Genomic DNA, 24,849 nt, shown 5'->3' with positions numbered 1-24,849 from the left:
AATCACTGGATATCATTTTGGAAATTCCAATTACTCCAAACACATTCAAGGTGCCAAAGTGGTCCTTCAGAGTGATCCCAAAAGAACCATCCACATGAATGTTCTAGAGTGCCTTTATATATTTAGATCTAAAACAGATTCCATAAATAGCCATGAACAGATGATAACAGATTTCCTAAAAACCCATGAGTTCCTGATTTTAAAAGGACTCGTGGTGCATGCAAGAACACAGGCTAAATTCAAGTTTTCTTGATGTCTTATTCTGATAGGTACGAGACAATACATTAAAGATTTCTGCTTTGTCTCCATAGTAACATCTTCAAAGTCCAAATTAAAAATAAAATCACATTCAGACAATCATTCCCAGAAGAAAAAAGGTTCTTTGTAAAGAAATGGCTCTACAAGGAACCCCACAACCCAGTAAAGTGCCATTTTAGAATCAGGACTCTGAAGAGTGTTGTGGATGGAAAACCCGCATACACAAGTGGAGACCACTCAAGTTAAAAGTGGACCCTAAAATGAGAAAATATCCAAATGACCTGCACTCTTAAAAATGAGGTTTGTAAATGGCACCTTACTGGGTTGAGTGGTTTCTCCAATAACCCATGCTTAACGAAAGACCATATCACTCTTGTAAGGGCTCTTTGTGTATGAAATTAGTCCTTCCGACTTTGGAAAGCTTTCTAATATGTGGACGCATACAGAAATCTTTCACGCATAGTAAGCTATCTGCCAGGATACCAGCAGATCAAGAAAACTGAACTTAGTGGTAGCAACACAAAGCGGTGTACACAGTTAATACAAGAAACATACGATCTACAAAATGGGATTGGGCTTGACAGCCAAAAGAGCCTTTAAAGCATTTAAGTGACTAACATAACAGTATTTTGTGCTTACATACTTTATAGTGCAATAACAACAGCTAATTAAAATAATAATAATAAGAAAAAGAAGAACATAGTCAATACAAGAAACATAGCTTGGGTTAGAAGATGGGTTTGGGCTTGATTTGAATTGTAGTCAAAAGAGCCTGAAAAGCACTAAGTGGCAGACATAAAGTGGCTTGAGTTTACATACTTCTAGTGTATAGGCTCCAGCAACCCTGCGACTCTGGTCTGGATAAGACCTATTAGAAAATGACATAATAGTAAGTAATATTACAAAATACTGTACATCTACCTGTCATAACACATTATGGAAATTATTAATTAATTTCACATTAAAAGATGTGTATTAAATTGAAACATGTAGATAGATAGATAGATAGATAGATAGATAGATAGATAGATAGATAGATAGATAGATAGATAGATAGATAGATAGATAGGACTTAATTTGTTCAGTTAAGACAATTAAATTTTTTAAAAACCTCAAAAACAGAAATGTCTGAAAAATCTTCGTCCTGCCTTGGTAGTTTTTACTTTTGAAAAGAATTCACTAAGTGCCTATTTGGACTTTTTGGAATTAAAAATTAAAATTGGATTAAAATTGATTAAAGGAGCATTCCATTGGGGAAACCTAACAATTCTGTTGACCCTGTTACACTTACAAAGACACCCATGTCTAATTTAATTAGTTGCAGAAGCGCTGCTGATTGCAAAATCATGCTGTTAAAAATAAAGTACCACAATCATACAAAGCTTTTCAAAACACCCCAATCGCATATCAGCTTTATTATTTCTAGCCCCCTGACATAACCGTTGCTAAAAGTGTGGATTTTCCGTGTAGCCTATTTGTGGGCTGTCTAAATGATTTGCATTTCTTTTTTTTTTTGCTCCTTTTCCAATAACTTAGTAAGAACTCCAGTTGAGTGTCATCGCCATGCCTTGTAATCCATAAGTTTTTCATTTGGATATTTTTCGTCTTCGTATAAACGTGAGCGCGTACGTGTAGATGTGAACGTGTGCGCGTGCGCGTTCAGACACTGGAGAGCCACTCGGGATTAGCCGCCTACATTGCACACACCACTCCTGGAACTGACTCCGGCTCCCCGCGACCTCGAACTGGATTGTGTACGTTTGAGAATGTCATGCAGTATCATTGATGAGGCGCCAGTATATCTTCCTCTCATTTGCATTCACGCCTTTACGTTTTCGGATAAAACCGCATGCTAAATAAGTGCATACTATTCGTTTTGTTTTCGTACTTGTAGTCGCGACGGCAGCACTTCGCTGGACGCCAAGCCATCGCCGATCCCCTTTAGTATACAAAGTACCGACAATCACACTTTTGGAATTTAAAGACGCTGGTCAAGCTGGCGGCTAATCGCGGGGCTGTGAGAGAAGAACCCAAGTGAACAAAGGGAGAACATGCAGACCTCACACAATCATACCGCGCCCATTACGTGTTTTAATAAAAGTAGAATTCCGCGGAGCTACCCGCAGTTAGACGCATGCCCAAACTGTAAGCTTATTCAACTTGGCTTCTATCATGAATATTATTATTTATAAGTGCCTTTCATACAATTCAAGTACAGTGCATATCAAATAAATTAAAAGAAAAACAAAACAGACAGATAAGACAATTAAAATGTCTAAAACAATAAATAAAAAAATAAAACATTAGACAGTGAAAATTAAATATAATCAGCACATAAAAGGTTGTTATTAAAGATACCTCATTAAATTACTTTGAAAAGCAGCAACTGAAGAAGAAAGACCGTCTAATGTTGACAGGTAGGTATAATGTAAAAGCTGCAGGACGAAAAGCTTGACCGCCTAGTGACTGATGTTTAGTGTGTGGGACAACATGAAATTCTACAATTGATGACCTTAAATACAGACTGGCTGTGCAGTACTGTAACATGTTCAAAATGTAGATAGGACCATTTCCATGAAGAGCTTTAGCTTCTATATATTAATAGGTAATACTCATTAAGATATACTGTATAGTAGGACAGGTATCAAAAACCCCTCTACATCAAGAGGAGCCAATAGAGATTGTTCAGGCATCGGATACGGAGTCCTCCTGCACGCCTTACTGTGGAGGTTTTACCTGCACGACCAGCTGGGAGGAGACACTGGAGAAGACCAAGGGCTTGCTGGGAGGTTTATATCTTTCAGATGACCTGGAAATATCCTGGGATCCCACAGTATGAGTTGGCAAGTGTGGCTGGGTAAAGGGATGTATGGGCCTCACTGCTAAGAGTGTTGCCCCTGCGACTCCGTTTCGGATCACCAGTGGAAAATGTGAAGCTGAGTCACAAACGCACTTACAACCACTCTGTACTGAAAAATTTAACTTCCATTTATATTCCATATAGATAGATAGATAGATAGATAGATAGATAGATAGATAGATAGATAGATAGATAGATAGATAGATAGATAGATAGATAGATAGATAGATAGATAGATAGATAGATAGATAGATAGATAGATAGATAGATACTTTATGACTGGCTTCTCATCCTCAGCTCCTTTGAACAACCCACAGAAAGACCCTCTTCTTTATTTAGATCTGTAACAGGCTCGGAATAATCATGAATAGATGATAACAGATTTGTGAGATCCCATTGAGGATCATGAATTTAAAAAGGCCCTGCTGCATCCAAAAACACAGGGTTAATTATGTGTTTTCACTCCACTTTAAAGAGAGGCTTCAATGTTCATAAGTTTTTATTTTCACTTCCTTGTGTATGATCTTTGTCAGGTAAGAGCATCACTTGAAACAGAAGCGTTTACCATAGTGGAGTCAAATGGCTGCCACAAAATGGAGTAAAAAACAAACTGTATCTCATAATTTTGACCTTGTGTCTCATAATTATTGCTTCCTATCTCATAATTTCTATTTACAATTTCAAAATTATGAAATACTGTCACAATATACCATTCTTGTATCTCATCATGACTTCACATCTTATTTCAATTAGTATTGCCATTGTACAACTTAGTATCTTAATATTATGATTTAGTACATCATAATTTCGACTTGGTATCTCATAATTAACACTTTATATCTCACAGTCTTGATTTCTTTTTCAATATTATGACTTACTCACAATTTCTACTTACTATGTCATAATTATGATGTGCTATTTTATTATTACGACTTAAGACAGGTAATAGAATAATTGAAAAATATTTGCTATCTCTTGACCTACGTATACTTTTAGCACCTTTCTTCTGTATTTACGTGTGCCTGGCCCTCTCTTCACCAGTGCACCTTTTCTCGAACGAGTTCCCATAAAGCCTGTTTATAAGAATCTCATTAATTTCAAGGACCCTTTTTCTCATCCTGTCTGGTTTTATATTTTACATCTTTGAAGGCAACTCTCTCAATATGCACCTCCACTCCTCCTTGTGCATCTCACACTCACACTTCCTCTTAATTCACGTCACTAAAGATAAACTGACCAATCACACCAAAGTCAAACTGACCAATCAGATTGCTCTGAGGGACTGGACACACAGACCTTAGTGTTTTATTAGATAGATAGACAGATAGATAGGTTAGGTTAGGTTAGGTTTCTTTATTTAGTCATGTTTACACAGGAAAACATGAAATTTGCCTTCTCAGTTGCATCTAATAGATAGATAGATAGATAGATAGATAGATAGATAGATAGATAGATAGATAGATAGATAGATAGATAGATTTTAAATTAACATCTCATGCATAATTATGACACCCCATTTCATCCATCCATCCATTATCCAACCTGCTATATCCTAACTACAGGGTCATGGGAGCCAATCCCAGCCAACACAGGGCGCAAGGCAGGAAACAAACCCCGGGCAGGGCGCCAGCCCACCGCAGGGCACACACACACACACACACCAAGCACACACTGGGACAATTTAGAATCGCCAATGCACCTAACCTGCATGTGTTAGGTGGGAGGAAACTGGAGTACCCTGAGGAAACCCACGCAGACACGAGGAGAACATGCAAACTCCACGCTGGGAGGACCCGGGAAGTGAACCCGAGTCTCCTAACTGCGAGGCAGCAGCACTACCCACTGCACCACCGTGCCGCCCCCATTTCATCTGTCCATCCATATACAGTATTTCCTAACTTGCTTAGCATTGGCAGGGTTATTACTGTTTCATTAGGGATGCTATTTCATTATTACAACTTTATATCCAATTATCCAGAGGGCAGTGTTGTGCAGCATTTAAGGCTTTGAGCCTCATACTCTGAGGTTCGAATAACGCTGTTAACACTTTGTGACCATGAACAAGTTTTATTCACTTGCCTGTGCACCAATTAGAAAAGCAAAAGAAATGTAATCAATTGTATCTCTCAAATGTTGTAAGTTGGCCTGGATAAAGATCTCACTTCTTATACTTTCTATTTCTTATCCTATCACCAGAGTGTCATGTTTTGAGCAACCAATTTGCTATTGGGTCCATCTAATTATCCACTAGAAATGAAATAATTTGAAGGTGTGACCACTAAATAGCGGAAAGAAAATTGACCCCAAATTTAAATTGCAGACTAAACCCGCTGTGAGAAGCAACTTTGCATACCTGTGCCAAGACTGCCAGTGCCTCATAGGGCACATCCAAGACTGCATCACATATTAACAGCATCATAGGCCCCAGGACAAAGATAGCAAAACAGAAACATACATAGGTATCAGAAACATCATGGGCTCCCATGCTCTAGGGTGCCCGGCCAGTGCCCATTGTGCTAATACCTTAAGACCACCCAAGAAAAGCAACTTGTGTCAAGACTGCCAGTTCATCATAGGGCACACCAAGCGAAAAACAGTGGACTTGCCCTGTACAAGTGGTGAATCTGTGAAAGGTGGCGTTTCAGCGGTGTGAATTTGCATACTGATAGATAGATAGATAGATAGATAGATAGATAGATAGATAGATAGATACTGCGGTGGGTTGGCACCCTGCCCAGGATTGGTTCCTGCCTTGTGCCCTGTGTTGGCTGGGATTGGCTCCAGCACACCCCCGTGACCCTGTGTTCGGATTCAGTGGGTTGGAAAATGGATAGATAGATAGATAGATAGATAGATAGATAGATAGATAGATACTTTATTAATCCCAAGGGGAAATTCACATACTTCAGCAGCAGCATACTGATAAAAAAAAATAAAAAATATTAAAGAGTGATAAAAATGCAGGTATAACAGACAGTTACTTTGTATAATGTTAACGTTTACTGGACATACATGCAAACACACATTCAGGTCAATCTTTTTGAAATGCGTGACTTGGTATTTCCCGGTATCCACTTTGCATCTCATTATGATTTCTGGTCTCATAATTTCGACTAAGTCATAATCACTTTGTTATATGAAAGAAACAAAAAAAATGTATGTCATAATCACGACTTATTATTTTATGTTTATGATTAGAAAAATTTTGTCTTTGACCCGCACACATTTTAAATTATTTTTGAATGGAGAATGAGGATTTCCGCATTGTATCAAGATCGAGTGTTAACCTTTTTTTATTTCTTCCAAAACTATTTCGGTTTATCGTAAAGCGTCTTTCGAATGAATATTCATGCTGTTAGCAGCGCTCTCAAAAATGCAAAATTATTGATTGACTGCGCAGTTAACTTACTATCCTAAGCTATATTTTAAATATACCTTTTTAAAGTTTAAATCATAAATAAATATTTCTGTGTTGCATCCTTCTTGGTTGAAATTAAAACTGCCAAATTGGAAGTCCGCTCGAGTAAGAAGCGTCGGAGCAATGGTGTAATTGATTAATAGACTGGTGGGCGAGCCTCATTCCAATCTAACGGTCCTTCAGTCGGGCGTTCTCAGGTGCGGGTGGGGTGATTAAGTCTCGTGTCAGGTGTGCAGCGTGACGTTTGAAGGCAGGTTGGAAGTGCGAGTGTTGTAACTTTCTTCTGGGCTCGCTTGGAGTGGCGAACGCATACGTGGATTGATGCTCTCTCTGACGTAATAAAGTAAAGGTGTGTATGGAAATGCTTCTGTAGCATTTTTGCACTTTAACGGTGGTCATGGGAATTTCTTTGCAAATGAGAAACTGAATGGTTTTCGGGGTGCAGGTAAATATTGTTTGCATTACACCATTAGGTCATCAACTTGAGTGGAAAATCTTAACATGATTGTTAAATACACTTACTTGAATGATAGCCACCTTGCTTACGCCGAAGCAAAGACGCGCATTTACAGAACCTTGACCCTCTTTTCTATTCCGACATCTCCAAGCCCCTGCGTTTCTTAAGTATCCGCTTTTCCATTTTTGTAGATTGTGCGGGTGGAGATGCGGTTTTGTAAACGCTAATAATGCGCAATTCACCTGCATGAGCACCTCATCATTTCGTTGCCGTCAGTCGGTGCTTCAATCATTTTGTTCTGAATCGCCGTTTTGTTTTTTAACGATGATGGTGTGCTTATTAGCTAAAGTACATATAGATTCTAAAGTGTTTTGTGATTTAGATTTGGATTCGTCGGCTAAAAACTACTAAAACCTTAATAAAACGGCACATTAAAGTAACTTATTGTTGATAGCTTTATTATTAGGAAGCCTTTAATAAAGGTTATGGCTGCTTAAAGTTAGCCAAAAGGGCGAGGGTGAATTTATAAATGTTGTCAATGAAAAACTTCAAAAAATTCTAATTTGCAAATCCCGTTTAATAATTGAACGAGTACGAGAGGATTAAGTCAGGAGCTCTTCAAATTGAAACAATCGGGAATGGGGGAAACCAGGGTTGAATTTGAACATTAGACTGTTTAATACGATTTATTTTCTACTTGTATCGCTCATAATGAAATTTATCAAGGTTACGGTGCTCGGATTAAGAGGTTGCGATAAATGCTACCTAATCTGTAATATTATCGCTTGAACAGACCGGGACCATTCGGGACTGTATACCGATACACCGCACAACTGCCATTGCCAAAATGACTCTTGCAGTGTTAAAGTAACCCTTAAACGTGTACATTTTGAACACAATGATTCTACATATACGGAATAAATGGTAATTTAACACTACAAGTTTTACTGTGTGTATACGATGTCGTTAATTTTAGACCGGTGGTACACGCCCTTTAAAAATGAAGGTGGTTCTTCACTGCGAAATTATTGAAGAGTTTTCGACTCCCATAGGAATCCTCCCCATGAAGGTTCTAGAAATGACCTTGAACAGATGGTAAGAAGCCTGTAATATAATAGGCTCGTGATACTAAAAGGACTGTCGCTGTACACAAGTTAAGTTCAGGTGATCTTGCTCTATTAATATCATGCTGGGTAGCCTAGTATACAGTATGGGGGCAAAGCCGAAAGCTTTAATGCGCTGCAGGTCTGTTTTGTGTCCGACTGGACGATGCGCTTCTCCGTCCTTGCTCCACAACGTGAGATTTCCCATTGTGTCTTCCAACTGCACCCCATTTACTCCTGTTTGGGGCCCTTTTGAAAACGTACCTCCTCATTAAACATTTTAGAACTGTTAGTATCTCTTAGGGATTGCCGATATTGAAGTAAGAGTTTAGGATTTTTTAGGTGTAGGCCTACTGTGTGCTGTGCCACTTCTACTCCCTCTTGCTCTGGTTTTTATCTTGTTCTCTGTTGCTTCGGATGCTTGCATCTCCTAATGATTCTTGTGTATATTAAAATTTGTTTTGCTAAATTTCTTTCTGCTAAATACAAAAGGTTTTTTCAAATCCAACCGTGGAGAAAGCACGCAAACCAGGAAGTGTCATTTTTAGAACCCTTATTTGTAAAGGATTTCTTATTTGCATATAGACTTTGACGAGCGCAGTGCGGTGGCGCAGAGGTTAGCGCAGCTCTCTCACAGTACCAGAGCGCACTCGGGGGCCAACTGCAGTTGGCACGGTCTCCGCTTGTGTTTTGTGGGGTTTTCATTAACATCCCTATACGTTATTTATAATATAAAAAAAAAGGCTTTAACGGCGCTCTGCTTGGTAAAGAACAGTTTCATTTTGGGAAAGGGTTCTTTGTTAGTGAAATTGGTTATGCAGTCTTTAAAGAGGTGATGTGCTGTTTTAAACCCCTTCTATTTAGTGTAGTGGCACTTTACTAAAACGCATACAGTCTGAGGAGTGAAATGATTAGGTCAGGGTCACAAAGTGGGTTTAAAAACCGGCAACCTAACAACCACGATTTTATTTATCACTATCGTTTATTTAAATGTTTGAATTAAGCAGGTTTACATCCATTACTCAGTCGCTTGAGCAACTGCGATTCTTGGTGCAAGGCACTTTTGTTTTATTTTATTTTTTTAAAGGTGCCAGAGCAATGCCATAGTAGAACTACCCATTAACATGAAAGGTTCCAGAAAGAAATTTCATTCATTTAGATCTGGAACAGGCTCCAGTGAATAACTACAAATAGATGGTCACAGATTTCTGAAATATCAATGGATCAAATTATTAAAAGGATTCTCGCTGCGTATGCCCAGTAACACAAGCCAAGTCTGGGTTTTCTTAAACTATTCGTGTTCATCGGCCCACCATACGTGTGTTTTTGTTTTATATGAAAAACTTTTAGGACATTTTTAATGCATAAAAACCACTTCATATGCAAAGAACCTGTCCGAGAATGAAACGGTACCTGGTCAAGCAATGGAGCTATGGAGAGCCACCCAGCATGGTAAATAACCATATAGTACCATTTAAAGAACCATTATTTTTAAGAATGCAGACATCCGATCACCGGCCAATTTAAGATTTTCCTAACGACGTTACAGTAAACGGTATTTTGGACGCAATTTCAATTCTATACACAGCAGGGTTTTTTTTAGTTCGACATCTGCAACTCCTCACATTAGTTGGTGGTTTTATCCAAAGCGTGACACTACAAAGGTACAGCCATGTCCGTCTTATTTCAGTTACGATTTACGCTTCTTTGGTTTCAAGGCGGCCACTTGACTACAACATTCTTGAACCTACAATCGCTGGAGTAGATCTCATAATGTAAAAGAATTCCCTCCTCCTCCACAGCCTCACCGTTGTCTTATCTTCCATCTCGCGTTTCTTCAAACCATCCAAAAGTTGCATCTCATTTGTGTAGGGGGGGGGCTTTACTCGGTCTGTGTGAAAATTGACTCTAGATGTTTGGGGTCGGCAGTGCGTGGTGTGTGTGTGTGTGTGTGACAATGCGAGTCTCTGTACCTTGGGCTCCCGCGGCGTCACTTTATTCATTCTCTGAGATAGCCGTCTATTCTAACTCTGATTACGCCACGGGATTAACATGAAACTGTTAATTGTTTGCTTTCCAAACAGCATCCCCTGGTGCCAGCAGTCTGCCTACAGGAGCACTACCCCCTACCCAACCCCCCCTCTCCAAATTACACACACCCCTCCGAGACCAACTTTGGCCTGCATCAGCATGACAAAACACTGGGGGTCCACCATTTTTCTAGGGCAGCCGGTTTTCGCCTACCTGCCCTCGACCTCCCCTTGCTTCAGCCCAATCCCCGCCAACCTTCACCGCGACTGCACCGAGCCGCTCCAGCCGGAGACCCCGAAGTCCACGCAGAAGGACTACCCGCGAGTCTCGTCTGTCACCAACTCTGCTCTGCGCAACAGTTTTGCCTCTAGCCCCTCGTTGCCGTGGAGCACCATTAGTAGCCCATGGCCGATGGACCTACGCACAGAGAAGAAAGCGGTCACAGCCGGATCACCCATCGAGAGGTTAAAGCTGGAGCTGGAGCAGAAGTCGATGGAGGAGAAACTGAACGACTTTGAGCCCGGCCCCCTGAACTTCGGGCCGCAGGGCCAGCTTGCTGACCAGGACGGGGAGAACAACTCCGATCTTAAGAAAGGGAAGAAAAACTATAAGCGTTACCCCAAGCCACCCTACTCCTACTTGGCCATGATCGCGATGGTCATCCAGAACTCGCCAGAGAAGAAGTTGACCTTGTCTCAGGTGAGTGTGGCGGATTCACCTTTGGTGATGGACGTGATTTGCGTTGCATTGACCAGTAGCTGAGGTTCAGTGTACCGACTGAGGAGCGTCTGAGTTTAGACATGGGTGTACATTTTAATTTGAACTGTTTTGTGGTTTCCTACTTTGGAGTTAATGGCGTGGATTTAACATGGCAATGGGGTTGTGGCTTTATCATGGTGGTGGTTTACAATCGATTCTCAAAAAAGTTAAACAGATTTTAAGAATAATTGAAATTTTAAGCAGTTGCTTAATTTTTAAAACTATCATTGTACATCATGAGACTTTAAAAGTGACTTTAATTTCTATGCTGTAGACGTTTAGGAAATGACTACTGGATATGATGATGTGGTGAAGTTTATCAGTATGAGACATAGATTGTAAGACTGGTTAACTTCTGTTCAATAAAGTCAATTTTTGCTTTCTGTAATATCGTGTGTGCCCCCACCCTCTTAGACTATCTTCATTTTATTTCAAACAGCTTCCCCAACATGCTTCCAATGGTGTGGTGTGCCCACGTTTAACAAATGTGGGCTGCACTTGGCTTTAATCTCTAATATTTTAAAGAGGAATGAATCCTGGCACATTGTGCCAATAATACTGAATTTATCCTGCAACTACTGTAGGTGCTGCTTGTGCCAGGGCTTGGCTCTCACTTATTCTCTGTATGCCATTAGATCTTCAAAGAGATCAGCACGCTGTTCCCTTTCTTCAAAGGCAAATACAAGGGCTGGAAGGATTCGGTTCGTCACAACCTGTCTTGTTACGACTGCTTTGTTAAGGTAAGGTGGCACTCTTGTGGGTGGGGAAGTGGTTATTAATTTTAATAACTAGGTCTGTGTGTGTGGGGTTTTTTTTTTTCGCCCCTTTCCTCCATCTTCCAAAAATCGATGAAATGGTCAATTCCAAAGAATCCTTGTAACACCGTGATCTATGCTTGAATTTATCAAGAGTCTCCGAATTACCCCAAGGGGAACTGCAGTAAGTCTGCCCAGGATATGAACTAGTCCTACCCCAGACATGAGAAGCGGATATGAAGCATCCCACACCCATTCCAGCAAAGCAGAGCTTATGTTTGACGAATGACATGAGTTTATTGTCCCTCGATCTATAAAAATGATGCTTGTGAATGTGTTTTGTAACTTTCTGATAATGCAAGGAGTTCTCCGCCAAAAAGGTGGCATTTAATATTCAAAGTAGCAGGAGAAGAACACATTTTTCTCTCCTGTTGTAGCCTCATTTACATCAGTGGTTCAAGTTCAGTCCTAGAGGGACTCCCTGTGACTGGAGGTTATTTCAATCAGTCTGTTACCTTTAAATTATCCATCCATCCATTAGATAGATAGATAGATTTACTTTATTAATCCCAGGGGGAAATTCACATACTCCAGCAGCAAAAAATATTAAAGAGTAATAAAAAATGCAGGTAAAAAACAGACTAACTTGAATAATGTTCATTTACCCCCTCTGGTGGAATTGAAGAGTCGCATAGTTTGGGGGAGGAATGATCTTCTCAGTCTGTCAGTGGAGCAGGACAGTGACAGCAGTCTGTCGCTGAAACTGCTCTTCTGTCTGGAGATGATACTGTTTAATGGATGTAGTGGATTCTCCATGATTGATAGGAGCCTGCTCAGCGCCCGTCGCTCTGCCACAGATGTCAAACCATCCAGCTCTATACCAACAATAGAGCCTGCCTTCCTCACCAGTTTGTCCAGGCGTGAGGCATCCTTCTTCTTAATGCTGCCTCCCCAGCACACCACTGCATAGAAGAGGGCACTCGCCACAACCATCTGATAGAACATCTGCAGCATCTTACTGCAGATGTTGAAGGATGCCAGTCTTCTAAGGAAGTACAGGTGGCTCTGTCCTTTCTTGCACAGAGAATCAGTATTGGCAGTCCAGTCCAATTTATCGTCCAGCTGCACTCCCAGGTATTTATAGGTCTGCACCCTCTGCACACAGTCACCTCTGATGATCACGGGGTCCATGAGGGGCCTGGGTCTTCTAAAATCCACCACCAGTTCCTTGGTTTTGCTGGTGTTCAGTTGTAGGTGGTTTAAGTCGCACCATTTAACAAAGTCCTTGATGAGGTTTCTATACTCCTCCTCCTGCCCACTCCTGATGCAGCCCACGATAGCAGTGTCATCAGCAAACTTTTGCACGTAGCAGGACTCAGAGTTATATTGGAAGTCCGATGTATATAGGCTGAACAGGACCGGAGAAAGTACAGTCCCCTGCGGCGCTCCTGTGTTGCTGACCACAATGTCAGATCTGCAATTCCCGAGACGCACATACTGAGGTCTGTTGGCATGGATCGTGGACTCTCTTACAACCAGGTGTGAATCTACTCCCATCTCTGTCAGCTTGTCCCTAAGGAGCAGAGGTTGGATGGTGTTGAAGGCGCTAGAGAAGTCCAGAAACATAATTCTTACAGCACCACTGCCTCTGTCCAAGTGGGAGAGGGATCGATGTAGCACATAGATGATGGCATCTTCCGCTCCCACCTTCTCCTGGTATGCGAACTGCAGAGGGTCAAGGGCGTGTTGGACCTGTGGCCTCAGGTGGTGAAGCAGCAGCCGCTCCATGGTCTTCATCACATGTGATGTTAGAGCAACAGGCCGGAAGTCATTATCCCAGGGGTATCGAACTCTGGGCCTGGAGGGCCGCAGTGGCTACAGGTTTTCATTCTGACCCTTTTCCTAATCAGTGACTAGTTTTCACTGCTAATTAACTCCTTTTCCCTTCATTTCAATAGCCCTGTGTTTTAAGGATTCAGTGCTCTGAATTGATTTGTTTCTTCGTTAAATGGCAGCCAAACAGAAATGAGAGGTGAAACGAGCCAACAGATGACCAGCTGAACTGGGATTTCAAACTCCAACCAATTTCACTCCAACCAGTCTCTTAATAAGAAGCCGATTCTTGCTGTTAAGCCCATTATTTAATTCAATGGCTTGTTCCTGCTCCCATTCTGCCACAGCAGACATTTCCAAATCTGTTGATTTTTCTGTTTTTTCTGTCATATGGTGGCTTGTTTGATGTCTCATTATTGTTTGGCTACTAAGAAACAATTAAGGGGCCTGAGTCAAGTTTAAACCAGAGCAAAAAGAAGTTAATTAGCAGTAAAAAATGGCTCACTAATGAAGGTTAGAATGAAAACAAGCACAGGTGTCGAACTCCGGTCCTCGAGGGCCGCAGTGGCTGCATTATCCAACCCTCTAGATCCCATCTACAGGGTCACGGGGGGGGGGGGGGGGGGGGGGGTCTGCTGGAGACAATCTCAGCTAACACAGGGCACAAGGCAGGAAACAAACCCTGGGCAGGGCGCCAGCTCACCGCAGGGTACACACACTCTAGCACAGGGGTGGGCAAAGTCATTCCTGGAGGGCCGCAGTGGCCGTGGGTTTTTGTTCCGACCCAGTTGCTTAATTGGAAAACAATCCTTGCCAATAATTACATCTCATGGCTTCTTAGTGCTTTAACTCTGCTATGTCAAGTCATTCTCATATCCTAGATTTTTTTTTTTTCCATTCTAAGGATATCATCCAAATACTTTGAAGTGTAAAATGGATGGGTAATTCTCAATCCTTCACTTTTTTCCCTTCTCTTTCCTTCCAAGTATTTAATTAAACCAAATAGTGCACGATAAATACACACAGGTGTAAAGGGTAACAAGCAAAATGGATAACTGCTGGTTTCTTTATCATTTGCATCTTATTGCTAATAAGGAGTAATTAAAAACCGAGAATACAGCTGTTTAAGACTTAAATAAGCAATAAGGGTTCATAATCTTAATGAGGGAGACAACTAAAATGAAGCAGAAGTGTTTCTAGAGCAATAAGTGCTTCTTATTAAGCAATTGGGTTGGAACAAAAACCTGCAGCCACTGCGGCCCTCCAGGAATGACTTTGCCCACCCCTGCTCTAGCGCACACTAGGGACAACCTAGAATCGCCAATGCACCTAACCTGCATGTCTTTTGGACTGTGGGAGGAAACCCACGCAGACACAGGGAGAACATGCAAACTCCAAACGGGGAGGACCCGGGAAGCGAACCCAGGTCTCCTAACTGCGAGGCCGCAGCACTACCCACTGTGCCACCCCCTTTAAATTATCATTTTGAAAAGTGCAGTAGTGTCAGATTTACACTTGTACAAATTAAGCTATTTTAAATTTACATTTATTTGCTTAGCAGATGCTTTTACCCAAAGTGACTTACAAAAGAGGCAAACAAACGAATAACGTTAGGCCTGGGCCTGTTTGTTCAGCAAATATAATAGGATGAGATAACAGGTTGATTTGCCGAAAGTGAAGATATAGTAACTTGTACGTTTTTATAATCGGATTACAATTGCTAAAGTAAAGAAATTAACCAAGAATGTACAATTTTTTTTTTTTTTTATTCCTTCATTTTTAAATACTTTCAACTTTTTTGGGTAATTTGTCATTATTCAGATGCAATTAAGAAAGCAAGCAGAGCACAAACCAGCAAGCATGAGTCTGAAAGGGGCAGCTACTTCAGTGTTGTCCACATGTTTGCTTAATTAGTAAATTTTTAATATTCTGGTTATTTTGACAGATGAATAAAAGGGAAAGAATGAATTCTTCTCCATCTAACTTGCATTCCTGCTTCATTCATTACAAATGGCATAACCAGCTTGTAATTGCCAGATGGATGCAAAAACAAACTGGGAAATAACGGTTTGCTTAGTTAAGGTAGAAGTCCAGTTAAGAGGAGAAATCGACTGCATCAAAAACCTGCAGCCACAAGGGGGTCCAGGACTGAAAGCTCCAGCAGATTACGAAGTATGCAGCTAAAGTTATTGGGGCTGATGTAGATGATTTGACTAGTGTGTGTCAGAGGGCAATGCTAAAGAAACTGGAAATCATCTCAACTGATGACAGACATCCATTACATGTAGAACTAAACTTCAGTAAATCGGGAAGGATAGTTGCTTTGAAAACCCACACAAATCGCTCCAGAAACTCCTTTCTTCCTAGTGCCATACGACTTTTCAATAAGAAATATCGGAGATAATGTTTATGGTTTTGATATATTTTTTTTTTTTTTTGGTATAGATATGTTTTATCTAACTGCCTCACCTTAACCTTTCTTATTTCTATTTGTCTGTTTTATTTCATTCTGTCTGTTACTTCTCAGTTGCATCTAATAAGGCAAATTTCATGTTTTCCTGTGTAAACATGACTAAATAAAGAAACCTAACATAATCTTAGCCAGTCGGAGGCATGCTCCCGTGAAGGACTAATGTGATGTGCCCAGTGTCTCACTCTAGCTACTCTGCATCTTGCTATGACAAAATCAAACGGGTTTGATTTTTGCCTTTAGTTGTAGGGGTGGGCTGTGTGTGCATGAGAGCTGACCACCAATGAATGCTGATCTGGAAGTTCAATGTGTTTATTCCAACACATTAAGGGCAGCAGGTGTTTTGGACCTCCCAGAAGAGAAGCTTGCCTGTCTGTGTTTTTTACATACCATGACAGAAGGAAATGGGGTTGGGGGTTCTGATGGGCAGCAAGCTCCTAGCAGTCAGAAAAAGGGGTGCGAACTGGGCTTGAAGGTCCACACACAATCATTAAATCCGACATGCTTCGCAATTTCTGTTAAGTCGCGAAAATTAACATGTTCTGGCAAGGAGATCAGCAACACCAGTCAACAAATCTGACCTACTCCCCAACTAGAAGTCTCCTAATGTTACATCAGCTTAAGCTGCATGTGATTGTTGCTAATTTACAGCATTAACAATAATACAAGTGATCTCGCACTATGTATCCTTAAATGTCAGTGTGTAACTCGCATATGCAAGCTCATCCACACTTGGGACAGTGATCTTTGTGTGTGCTGTCAATCACACGGACTGAACGCGGCTTGCTTTACATTACCTCATGTGGAGTGGAAATGCATAAATCTGTGTATCTCACAGAAATGGTTGCTTCTGACAAAACTGGGTTCTCTCTCATGGCCAAAAAATGTAACATTACCAGTATATGTAGGTGAGACTGCGGTAAATGTAAAATGCCAATAGGGACTCTGCTCTGTTGGGCCCTTGAGCAAGGCCCTCAACCTGCAATTGCTGAGCAATTTTTTTGAGTAGTGAGAAAAGTGCTATATAAATGGCAAAAGAATAAAAAAAAAAAATGGAGATCATCTGTCGTACAAGATTTAACATTCTAGCTCCGATCTTTTTAAAAGTTCACTGCTGTCCAGCATTTCCAAAACATTCCACCTTTCCCAGTATGTGTGCGCCAGTCTCTGAATGCCTGAATGCCATCTTCTGGCAGCTCCTAGGGAGTTGGGGCAGCTCTGCTAAATCTTGGTAACATTAGGAGTAATAGCATTGTTATCAGTTTTCCCAAGAGTAGGCCAGTTAAGACCATTTTCCTACTCTGGAACACTTGGTACATACGGGTATTGCAGTCATAGTTGAGTTCTAGCTGCAGTCTTCACCCGTCACTGGGCTCTCGCTTGGGTCTTTTGTGCCACGTGAGAACCCAGTTTAAAACCGGGCATATAGTATGGCCTGTGTTGCTAGGACTTGGAAAATTTAAAGTTTGATTGCCAGTCCAGTCGACATTCTTTTATGACCTTAAGTCTTTCTTTTTTATCTTGCAGTGCTTGCGTGGTAAAAACAGTCCAGGAAGGAGTAGCTTATAATTTAAATGCAATTTAAATTAAATATATAATTTTATGTATGTTATAGTGGGACATAAAGGCCATGTTATGTTATTCCAGTGAATCCCAAACCCAAGTCAGATTTCATTTACTTAAGTGGAGCAAGTCCAGAGTGGATCACGTAGTCTGACATCGCCCAGTGACATAGCAGCCAGACAGACTGACACTTTTTTGTTGTGGTGTTTTATTTGAGGTATAAGTTTAGGTGAATTGCTTGGGGCTGCACAATGCATCAGAAGTATGAATTTTAAGCTGTTTGTGCAATGGGACAAATTGGGTATAAATGGCTTTTCTAGTGGGAAATTTCACAGATGTCTTTCAAGGTGTTAATTCACTGTGGAACTGTTAGGGGGGGAAATAAAGTGATGCTACCCAAATCATTTGAGTTGTGACCCAGTGTTGACCTCTAACCTCACTCAAATATTAAGACCGAGATAAATGGTCATTATTGCCTGCATGTTGTACTTGGAGCGATTTTACTATAGATGCTTAAAGGGATCCACCACCAAAAAATGATGTATGTTACTGTGATGGTGTGGGTCGGCTCTATGATACCAGGTCCTTCTAGGAGCCTCCTGAACCCTCCACCACCGATAACATACCTGAGGGGTGAGTCCTCATGAGGACACTCGTACATAGCAAAGGATAGGTATAAAGGTGACAGTGCTTTTCTTTAAAAAAAAACATCCTAAACAAGGTGTCCAAAGCAGCAAAGGCTTTACAGGGAAGGCAAATTCTGCCTCGGTCTTGTCCCTGTTTCCATTCTGTCATAGTGTGTAAAATGGGGACCTGACAAGAGTCTTGATTGTCTAATAAGTTCTTTATTCCTCCTAGCTGTGAAACATACATTGTACTTCTGGCTGAGCACTCATTGGTTGTCAACTCTCTCACGCACACACAGCGAGTATACCACTATGACTTGAATCAAAATGGCCTGATTAGGTCTTATCAGGGTGAGTTGAACGGAGTTGCTGGATATGTTGCATTACATGACCGATCCTGGAGGATGTTGCAACTGCCTAGGACCAAGTGTGCTAATGAAGTCTGACGTAATCAATGTAAAAATTGTTACTCTACATCTAAAAAAATTACACAATCTTTTTTAGCTCTTGTAGCATAAAACCACATTGGCAAGGAACTTAAGTGGCCAATGTTACAGCTAGGTGCCTGAAGTATAGGACTGTAGGAATATCTCCGGTTTTATTGTTGCTCCACCTTCTGCAAAGGGTTGTCATCCATCCATCCATTTTCCAACCCGCTGAATCCGAACACAGGGTCACAGGGGGTCTGCTGGAGCCAATCCCAGTCAACACAGGGCGCAAGGCAGGGAACCAATCCCGGGCAGGGCGCCAACCCAGGGTTCTAATCCTAGTCTGGCATTTGCTATTTATATGTGTTGTTTCTTTATCAGATTCACCCCTCCACCCAAAACTGTATATGTGATTGCTAGGTTGAATGAATCTACAGTATATGTCCCTAGTAATTGCCTGGCTCCCTATCCAGAATGGTTCCCTATTTGTACACCTGACACCCCCATAATGGGCTCTTGTGACTTTGTATTAGAATAAGTAGGTTTGGAGGTGTGTGTGTGTGTTTTTGTTTTTCTTTTGGCCATTGAAGCAAAGTAAGTTGTCAATTTCCTTCTTCTAGGTTTTGAAGGATCCAAACAGGCCACAAGGGAAAGGAAACTTCTGGGCTGTTGATGTGACAAGAGTGCCACCAGATCTTCTAAAGAGGCAGAATACTGCAATATCACGGCAAGAGGAGGCCATCTTTGTTGAGGACCTATCCCCTTATATTCTGCATGAACAGTCTTGCCTGGAGGAGCAGCGTGAGCTGCCTATTGTGCCAGTTGCCAATAACCGGATTGATGCCAATGAAATGTATCGACCAAAGCTGGACTCCTCTTTTGCCATTGACTCTCTTTTGCACACATTCAAGCCTGCCACAAATAGTTTGGACCAGCCTTCAAAGGCTTATGGCAATAAGTTGGAGGCAAGGCCCTTTGTTAATGAACTGCCTCTCCCGGATCCTTACGCGAGACAACCTTCAGCCCTCAGCTGTTCAACAGAATCCCGGAGCACTTCTGGCAGTACAGTGAGTCCTGCTTCCTCTTCATCCTCCGAGAATGATTCCAGCTGGCAGAGTGGTCGACTGGTTTCAAAGAGATCCAGGGAGATGATGGGTGGGGATGATGGATCAGATTCTGATGCCTGTGATGACTGTGCCACCCCCATGAAATCCTCGAGGAGGTGCTCTGCTCCCTGGGAGCTTCCTACCTCCTATGCAAAATACGCCCCCCCAAATGCGGTGGCACCTCCAAGTATGCGCTTTTCAAACAACCCACTTCTGCAACTGGGAGGTCTACCATTCTACAACATCCGGCCTCCCCAGACTGCATATATGGGCCCTGGATACTGGTCCCTTTTGCCTCCGTCAACTGGACCTCTGCAAGCCTATCGTCACCACCCACCCCATCTCTTCATGGACCTAGACAACCTCTTGCAGTCTGTGCCACCGAATAAGAGTGTATTTGACGTGCTGGTACCAGAACCTCCCGTTTCCCAAGTTGGCCAGTATAATGCTCCAGCTGCACAGCATGCTGGGACACTTCCTAGGTATAACCCATTCTGAGCTACCAGTGGGGTTTGGGGGAGGGGATGTGGGGGGCAGACTGGTGGTATCAAAACATTAGTTGCCAAGGTTGAGAAGAATAGATCTTTTTGTATATCGTCTTTGGTCTCTGCTGCTGTGCTTGCAGAGTGTCTTAAAATCGGGAAGATTATGCTCTCAATGAATTTCTGAAGAGCAGCTTTTTTTTAATATTGGATGTATGTTTACAAATTTGCCGAATGGGGGGCTGCTCTGCACCCTGTGCAGGGGGTGCCTGCACTAGTTGCCCATTTCTGTGTTGGCACTTTACCACTGGCCTCTGAAGGCCACTCCTGCAGAGCAGATTATTTTAAAGACTGGATTTTATAGTTGCCTGTGTTTAGGTTTTGTCTTGGCTTCTATGTGTGTGTGTGTGTGTGTGTGTTTGTATAGTGTTTGTTTTGTGGGGGGTTGTGCTTTTATGCCAGGACTAGTGTATCTTCTATGGGGAGGAAAAATATAAATGAGCTGGATTTCCAAACTGTCTGCATAGCTTTTGATGCGAGATGCTCTTAAGTGTGGTCTGCCAGCCACTCTGACTCCTCAAATCTAAAGTTATGCCAAAAAAATGCAGGGCTTGCTATCCTGGGTAGACCAGTAATCAGCCTGGCCAAATGGAGAAGCAAATACTGTGGACTTTGGAAAGATCAGATTTTTCTCGATTTTCCCCAACCTAACGTGATGCTAAATAATGAGATGAACTCTTGTCTCTAGTAAATAGTAGCACCTGGGAGTGTGTGAGGATTCATTCTTGCTACTGGTACTGGCAACCTTTTCTTTTTAAATTTTTGGTAACTGGTTGTTGTACAGTCTAGTGCAGCAGGAAAATGTGTTTTACACCAAAACCTAATATAAACACTTGAGTGGCAATGAGTGAGGGATGTGAGAGGCTGCCATAGCTCAGTGTGTGAGTGGTGCCAAGACAGACTGGTAAGAATTTGGAGACTGGCATGCAGTTTCTTTCCTTGTATGAAGATGCTCTAAAGCAGCTTATTGCTGCCTTTGTACTCTATGGTTTTAAGCAAATTTTACTTTGGTAGGTGGATGGTTAGGCTGCCCCAGAAATTCTAGTGATGGACTAGCCTGCCACCTCGCCCTCTTTTAGGCATCCTAAGGCAATCTGAGTATCCAGGGCACCTCTAAACATCCACCACATTGCTGCAGCAGAGAGTTTTGTGCCACTGTGGTCAACCTGTCAAAATACCACACCACTCTCTTTATAATTCATTCAGTTTTTAGAATTTAACCTGGGGATTTAATTTTAAATCATAAACTTGATTTTTATTTTTTTGCTTTGCCTCTCATGGAGAGTGCAATGTGTTTTTGGGTTTGCTTTTAAAGTTGTGTTTTTTTTATGAATCCTTCCTTAAGGATTTTGCTTTGTCACCTTATGGTTCCAAACCAGTCTGTGCAATACCTGTAAATAAAATCCATTGCTGCTGGAAGAGTTTATATTGTACTTGTGTGTGGTTTCTTTTTATTTTTGCTTTTAAAAATAGTGGGAGGAACCTTGCTTTATGCTTGCTCACAAAAAGATGAGGGTTTTCTTCATGGTTTGTAAAACTATTATTTACAAATATATAAAAGCCACTGGTATAAGTGGAAGAAACCTCTGACACTAAGCCACCTAAAACGTCACCTGTAGAAATTAATAGCACTAGTAGATTCAATAATGCCCCTGCTTCAAGAGCCCTAAAAAGGCAGTATGAATTTAAACTCCAAGTGCTTCATTACACTGATTGTATCCAGAATAAATGGCGCTTGTTACAAAATTGTATTGGATCTAGCATTCTGATTTATATGCACCATACATTTTTTCCCACTGTGGCGGTAAATTAACTTTAAGTGAAATGGCTGTATGATCACAACAATGCAACAAGAATGAACTGCAAGACCAAAGTATTTCTCATATTTCTGTGCACATTTGGCTCTGGAAGACACTGATTTGGTGAATTAACTTGCACTATGCAAGCCAGGTGCACATTTGTTTGTACGACGTCATGAGAAGGAGCATTCTGTGCAAATGACAAGTGCTTGCTGACTTCTGTGGTTTTTTTTGGCTGCATCGTTCTACAGAATTTCAGGATAGACGTTTTGACATCACTTAAAGTTTCTAGTACAGCAATGCATACAACTTTCAGGCTTGAGAAATGGTGGAGTTGTACAATTTTTGGTGCATATGTTCATAGGATTAGTTGGAGTAATCTGTCAAATCTTTTTGAATTTACTGTCTACTAATGTGCATATGTTTTCATGCAATATTACAATGAAAGACAATGAAGTATTGAAATGCTTAGTATGTTTTGGTATTTTAGACGCGGGGAAGATGTGTCAAGGTGCTGGAGTTTCTCTTTGTACACTAGGATGGGATCTACAGCCTCAAACTATGAAAATAGCTGCATATGAAAGTTTGAACTTGCATGGTAATTTTACTGGTAGGACTGTTTTAACCAGTGATGCAAAAATGAAGCCAATTTGGAGGTTGCATAAACCTGATTTTAAGTTACTAGGCACCTTCTCCTTAAATCTGTTGAATGATTTCTGCATGTACTCTTGTGTTCCTTTATATAGTCTGTACTTTGGCTGGTTCTAGAAACTTGGACACTTGTCCAATTGGACACTTTTGATTATGGGCTATCTTTCGGAGACTAAAATAACTGTCGTCAAAGAGGAATTCCACAGACTTGTAGGTTGGGTAATTGAATTTAAACAAACTTCTGAGCAAAAATAACGGATTATATACTCACTGGTGGAACAAGCTACCCACCTTCCTCCCTTCGGTTGTAGCCCCTCGTTTTTAAAGAAATACCTCTGAAGACTGTCCTCTTCAGCAGTTGCCTATGCCCAATATGCTTATAAATGCAGTTTTTTGATGCAGGGTTCTGTAATGGAATAAAATAATCTGAATTCTGCATTTGTATAGTAGTTCATTAAGCTGATGGTTTTTATGAATGATGCACAAGTCAAGTTGGGGAGCATGCACTGGTACAGTACATCGTCGCACCCACTACACAACGAAACAACTTGGGATCCAGGTTTGCAACAGTAAACCCTTAAAAAATAAAGGTACAGAATGGTGGTTCAGAATGAAGCCATAGGGGAAACCTTTTTAGTTCCACAAAGTCTAGAAACCTCACATGAATGGTTCTAAAAAGAATTTTACTCAAGTTAGATTACCTGTATAGGCTCCATCAATAACCATAAAAAGGTCAGTTTGTGAATCCACCATTGATTTTCCTAATTTTAAAACTTCTGCTATATCCAATAGCACAGGCTAAATTCAGATTTTCGTGATCTATTAGTACTCTGAGTTAGCCTACCATCTATTAAAATTTTTAGTTTTGTCACCATATTGGGAACCTTTTCAAAAAGCACCCTTCTTTGAATAAATGGGTTTTTTGTCAAGCAATGTTTAAAAAAGGAGCCACATAACCCAGTAAAGTGCCTTAAAGGAACCGATCTTTAAGATTATGTATACAAAGTTACAAATGTGGCCTCTTACTGATTATAAGATGTCACAGATATAAGAACTGTACAAATGTTGAGGCCAAATATCAAGTGTCTTGGGTTTGAACAGGGTAGCCAGTTCAACAGTGGGTGCTGTGGGTCTTGTTGTAGGTTTGTATGTGAAGTTCATTAACCTTTGCTTTCTTTTGTTACATAATTACTGGACAATATAGGTTCAGTGCAGCCAAAATAACATTTAACATTTCCTGGCAGTAATTACTAGAACAACTCTTATCTATGGTGAACACTTAGAGTGCATCTGGAAAGTATTCACAGCGCATCACTTTTTCCACATTTTGTTATGTTACAGCCTTATTCCAAATTGAGATAGATAGATAGATAGATACTTTATTAATCCCAATGGGAATTGGATTAAATTCATTTTTTTCCTCCAAATTCTAGACCCAACACCCCATAATGACGATGTGAAAAAAGTTTACTTGAGGTTTTTGCAAGTTTATTAAAAATAAAAAAAATTGAGAAAGCACATGTACAGAAGTATTCACAGCCTTTGCCATGAAGCTCGAAATTGCGCTCAGGTTCATCCTGTTTCCTCTGATCATCCTTGAGATGTTTCTGCAGCTTCATTGGAGTCCACCTGTGGTAAATTCAGTTGACTGGACATGATTTGGAAAGGCACACACCTGTCTATAGAAGGTCCCACAGTTGACAGTTCATGTCAGAGCACAAACCAAGCATGAAGTCAAAGGAATTGTCTGTAGACCTCCGAGACAGGATTGTCTCGAGGCACAAATCTGGGGAAGATTACAGAAAAATGTCTGCTGCTTTGAAGGTCCCAATGAGCACAGTGGCCTCCATCACCCGTAAGTGGAAGAAGTTCAAAACCATCAGGACTCTTCCTAGAGCTGGCCGGCCATCTAAACTGAGCGATCGGGGGAGAAGGGCCTTAGTCAGAGAGGTGACCAAGAACCCGATTGTCACTCTGTCAGAGGTCCTCTGTGGAGAGAGAAGAACCTTCCAGAAGGACAACCATCTCTGCAGCAATCCACCAATCAGGCCTGTATGGTAGAGTGGCCAGACAGAAGCCACTCCTTAGTAAAAGGCACATGGCAGCCCACCTGGAGTTTGCCAAAAGGCACCTGAAGGACTCTCAGACCATGAGAAAGAAAATTCTCTGGTCTGATGAGACAAAGATTGG

The 24,849-nt window shown here is 41.2% G+C and overlaps 1 protein-coding gene across 2 annotated transcripts; it reads left to right on the top strand.

Annotated features, from left to right (window-relative positions):
- The first annotated feature begins 6,416 nt into the window (after positions 1–6,416).
- Positions 6,417–21,668, top strand: foxh1 (forkhead box H1). 2 transcript variants are annotated; one of them, XM_028804283.2, is made up of 4 exons: positions 6,417–6,885; positions 10,181–10,826; positions 11,522–11,626; positions 19,182–21,668. In XM_028804283.2, the coding sequence occupies exons 2-4, from the start codon at positions 10,287–10,289 to the stop codon at positions 20,163–20,165; spliced, it is 1,629 nt and encodes a 542-aa protein (XP_028660116.2). In that variant the 5' UTR covers positions 6,417–6,885; positions 10,181–10,286; the 3' UTR covers positions 20,166–21,668. The 2 variants fall into 2 exon arrangements, with proteins under 2 accessions (XP_028660116.2, XP_028660117.2); XM_028804284.2 differs by lacking the exon at positions 6,417–6,885 and adding an exon at positions 6,896–6,981.
- Positions 21,669–24,849: the final 3,181 nt, after the last annotated feature.

Source organism: Erpetoichthys calabaricus, chromosome 6 (genome assembly GCF_900747795.2).
Source record: "Erpetoichthys calabaricus chromosome 6, fErpCal1.3, whole genome shotgun sequence".
In the NCBI taxonomy this organism is placed as follows: domain Eukaryota; kingdom Metazoa; phylum Chordata; class Cladistia; order Polypteriformes; family Polypteridae; genus Erpetoichthys; species Erpetoichthys calabaricus.
The sequence above is the reverse complement of the archived record's forward strand: the minus strand, read 5'-3'. Positions and strand labels throughout refer to the sequence as shown.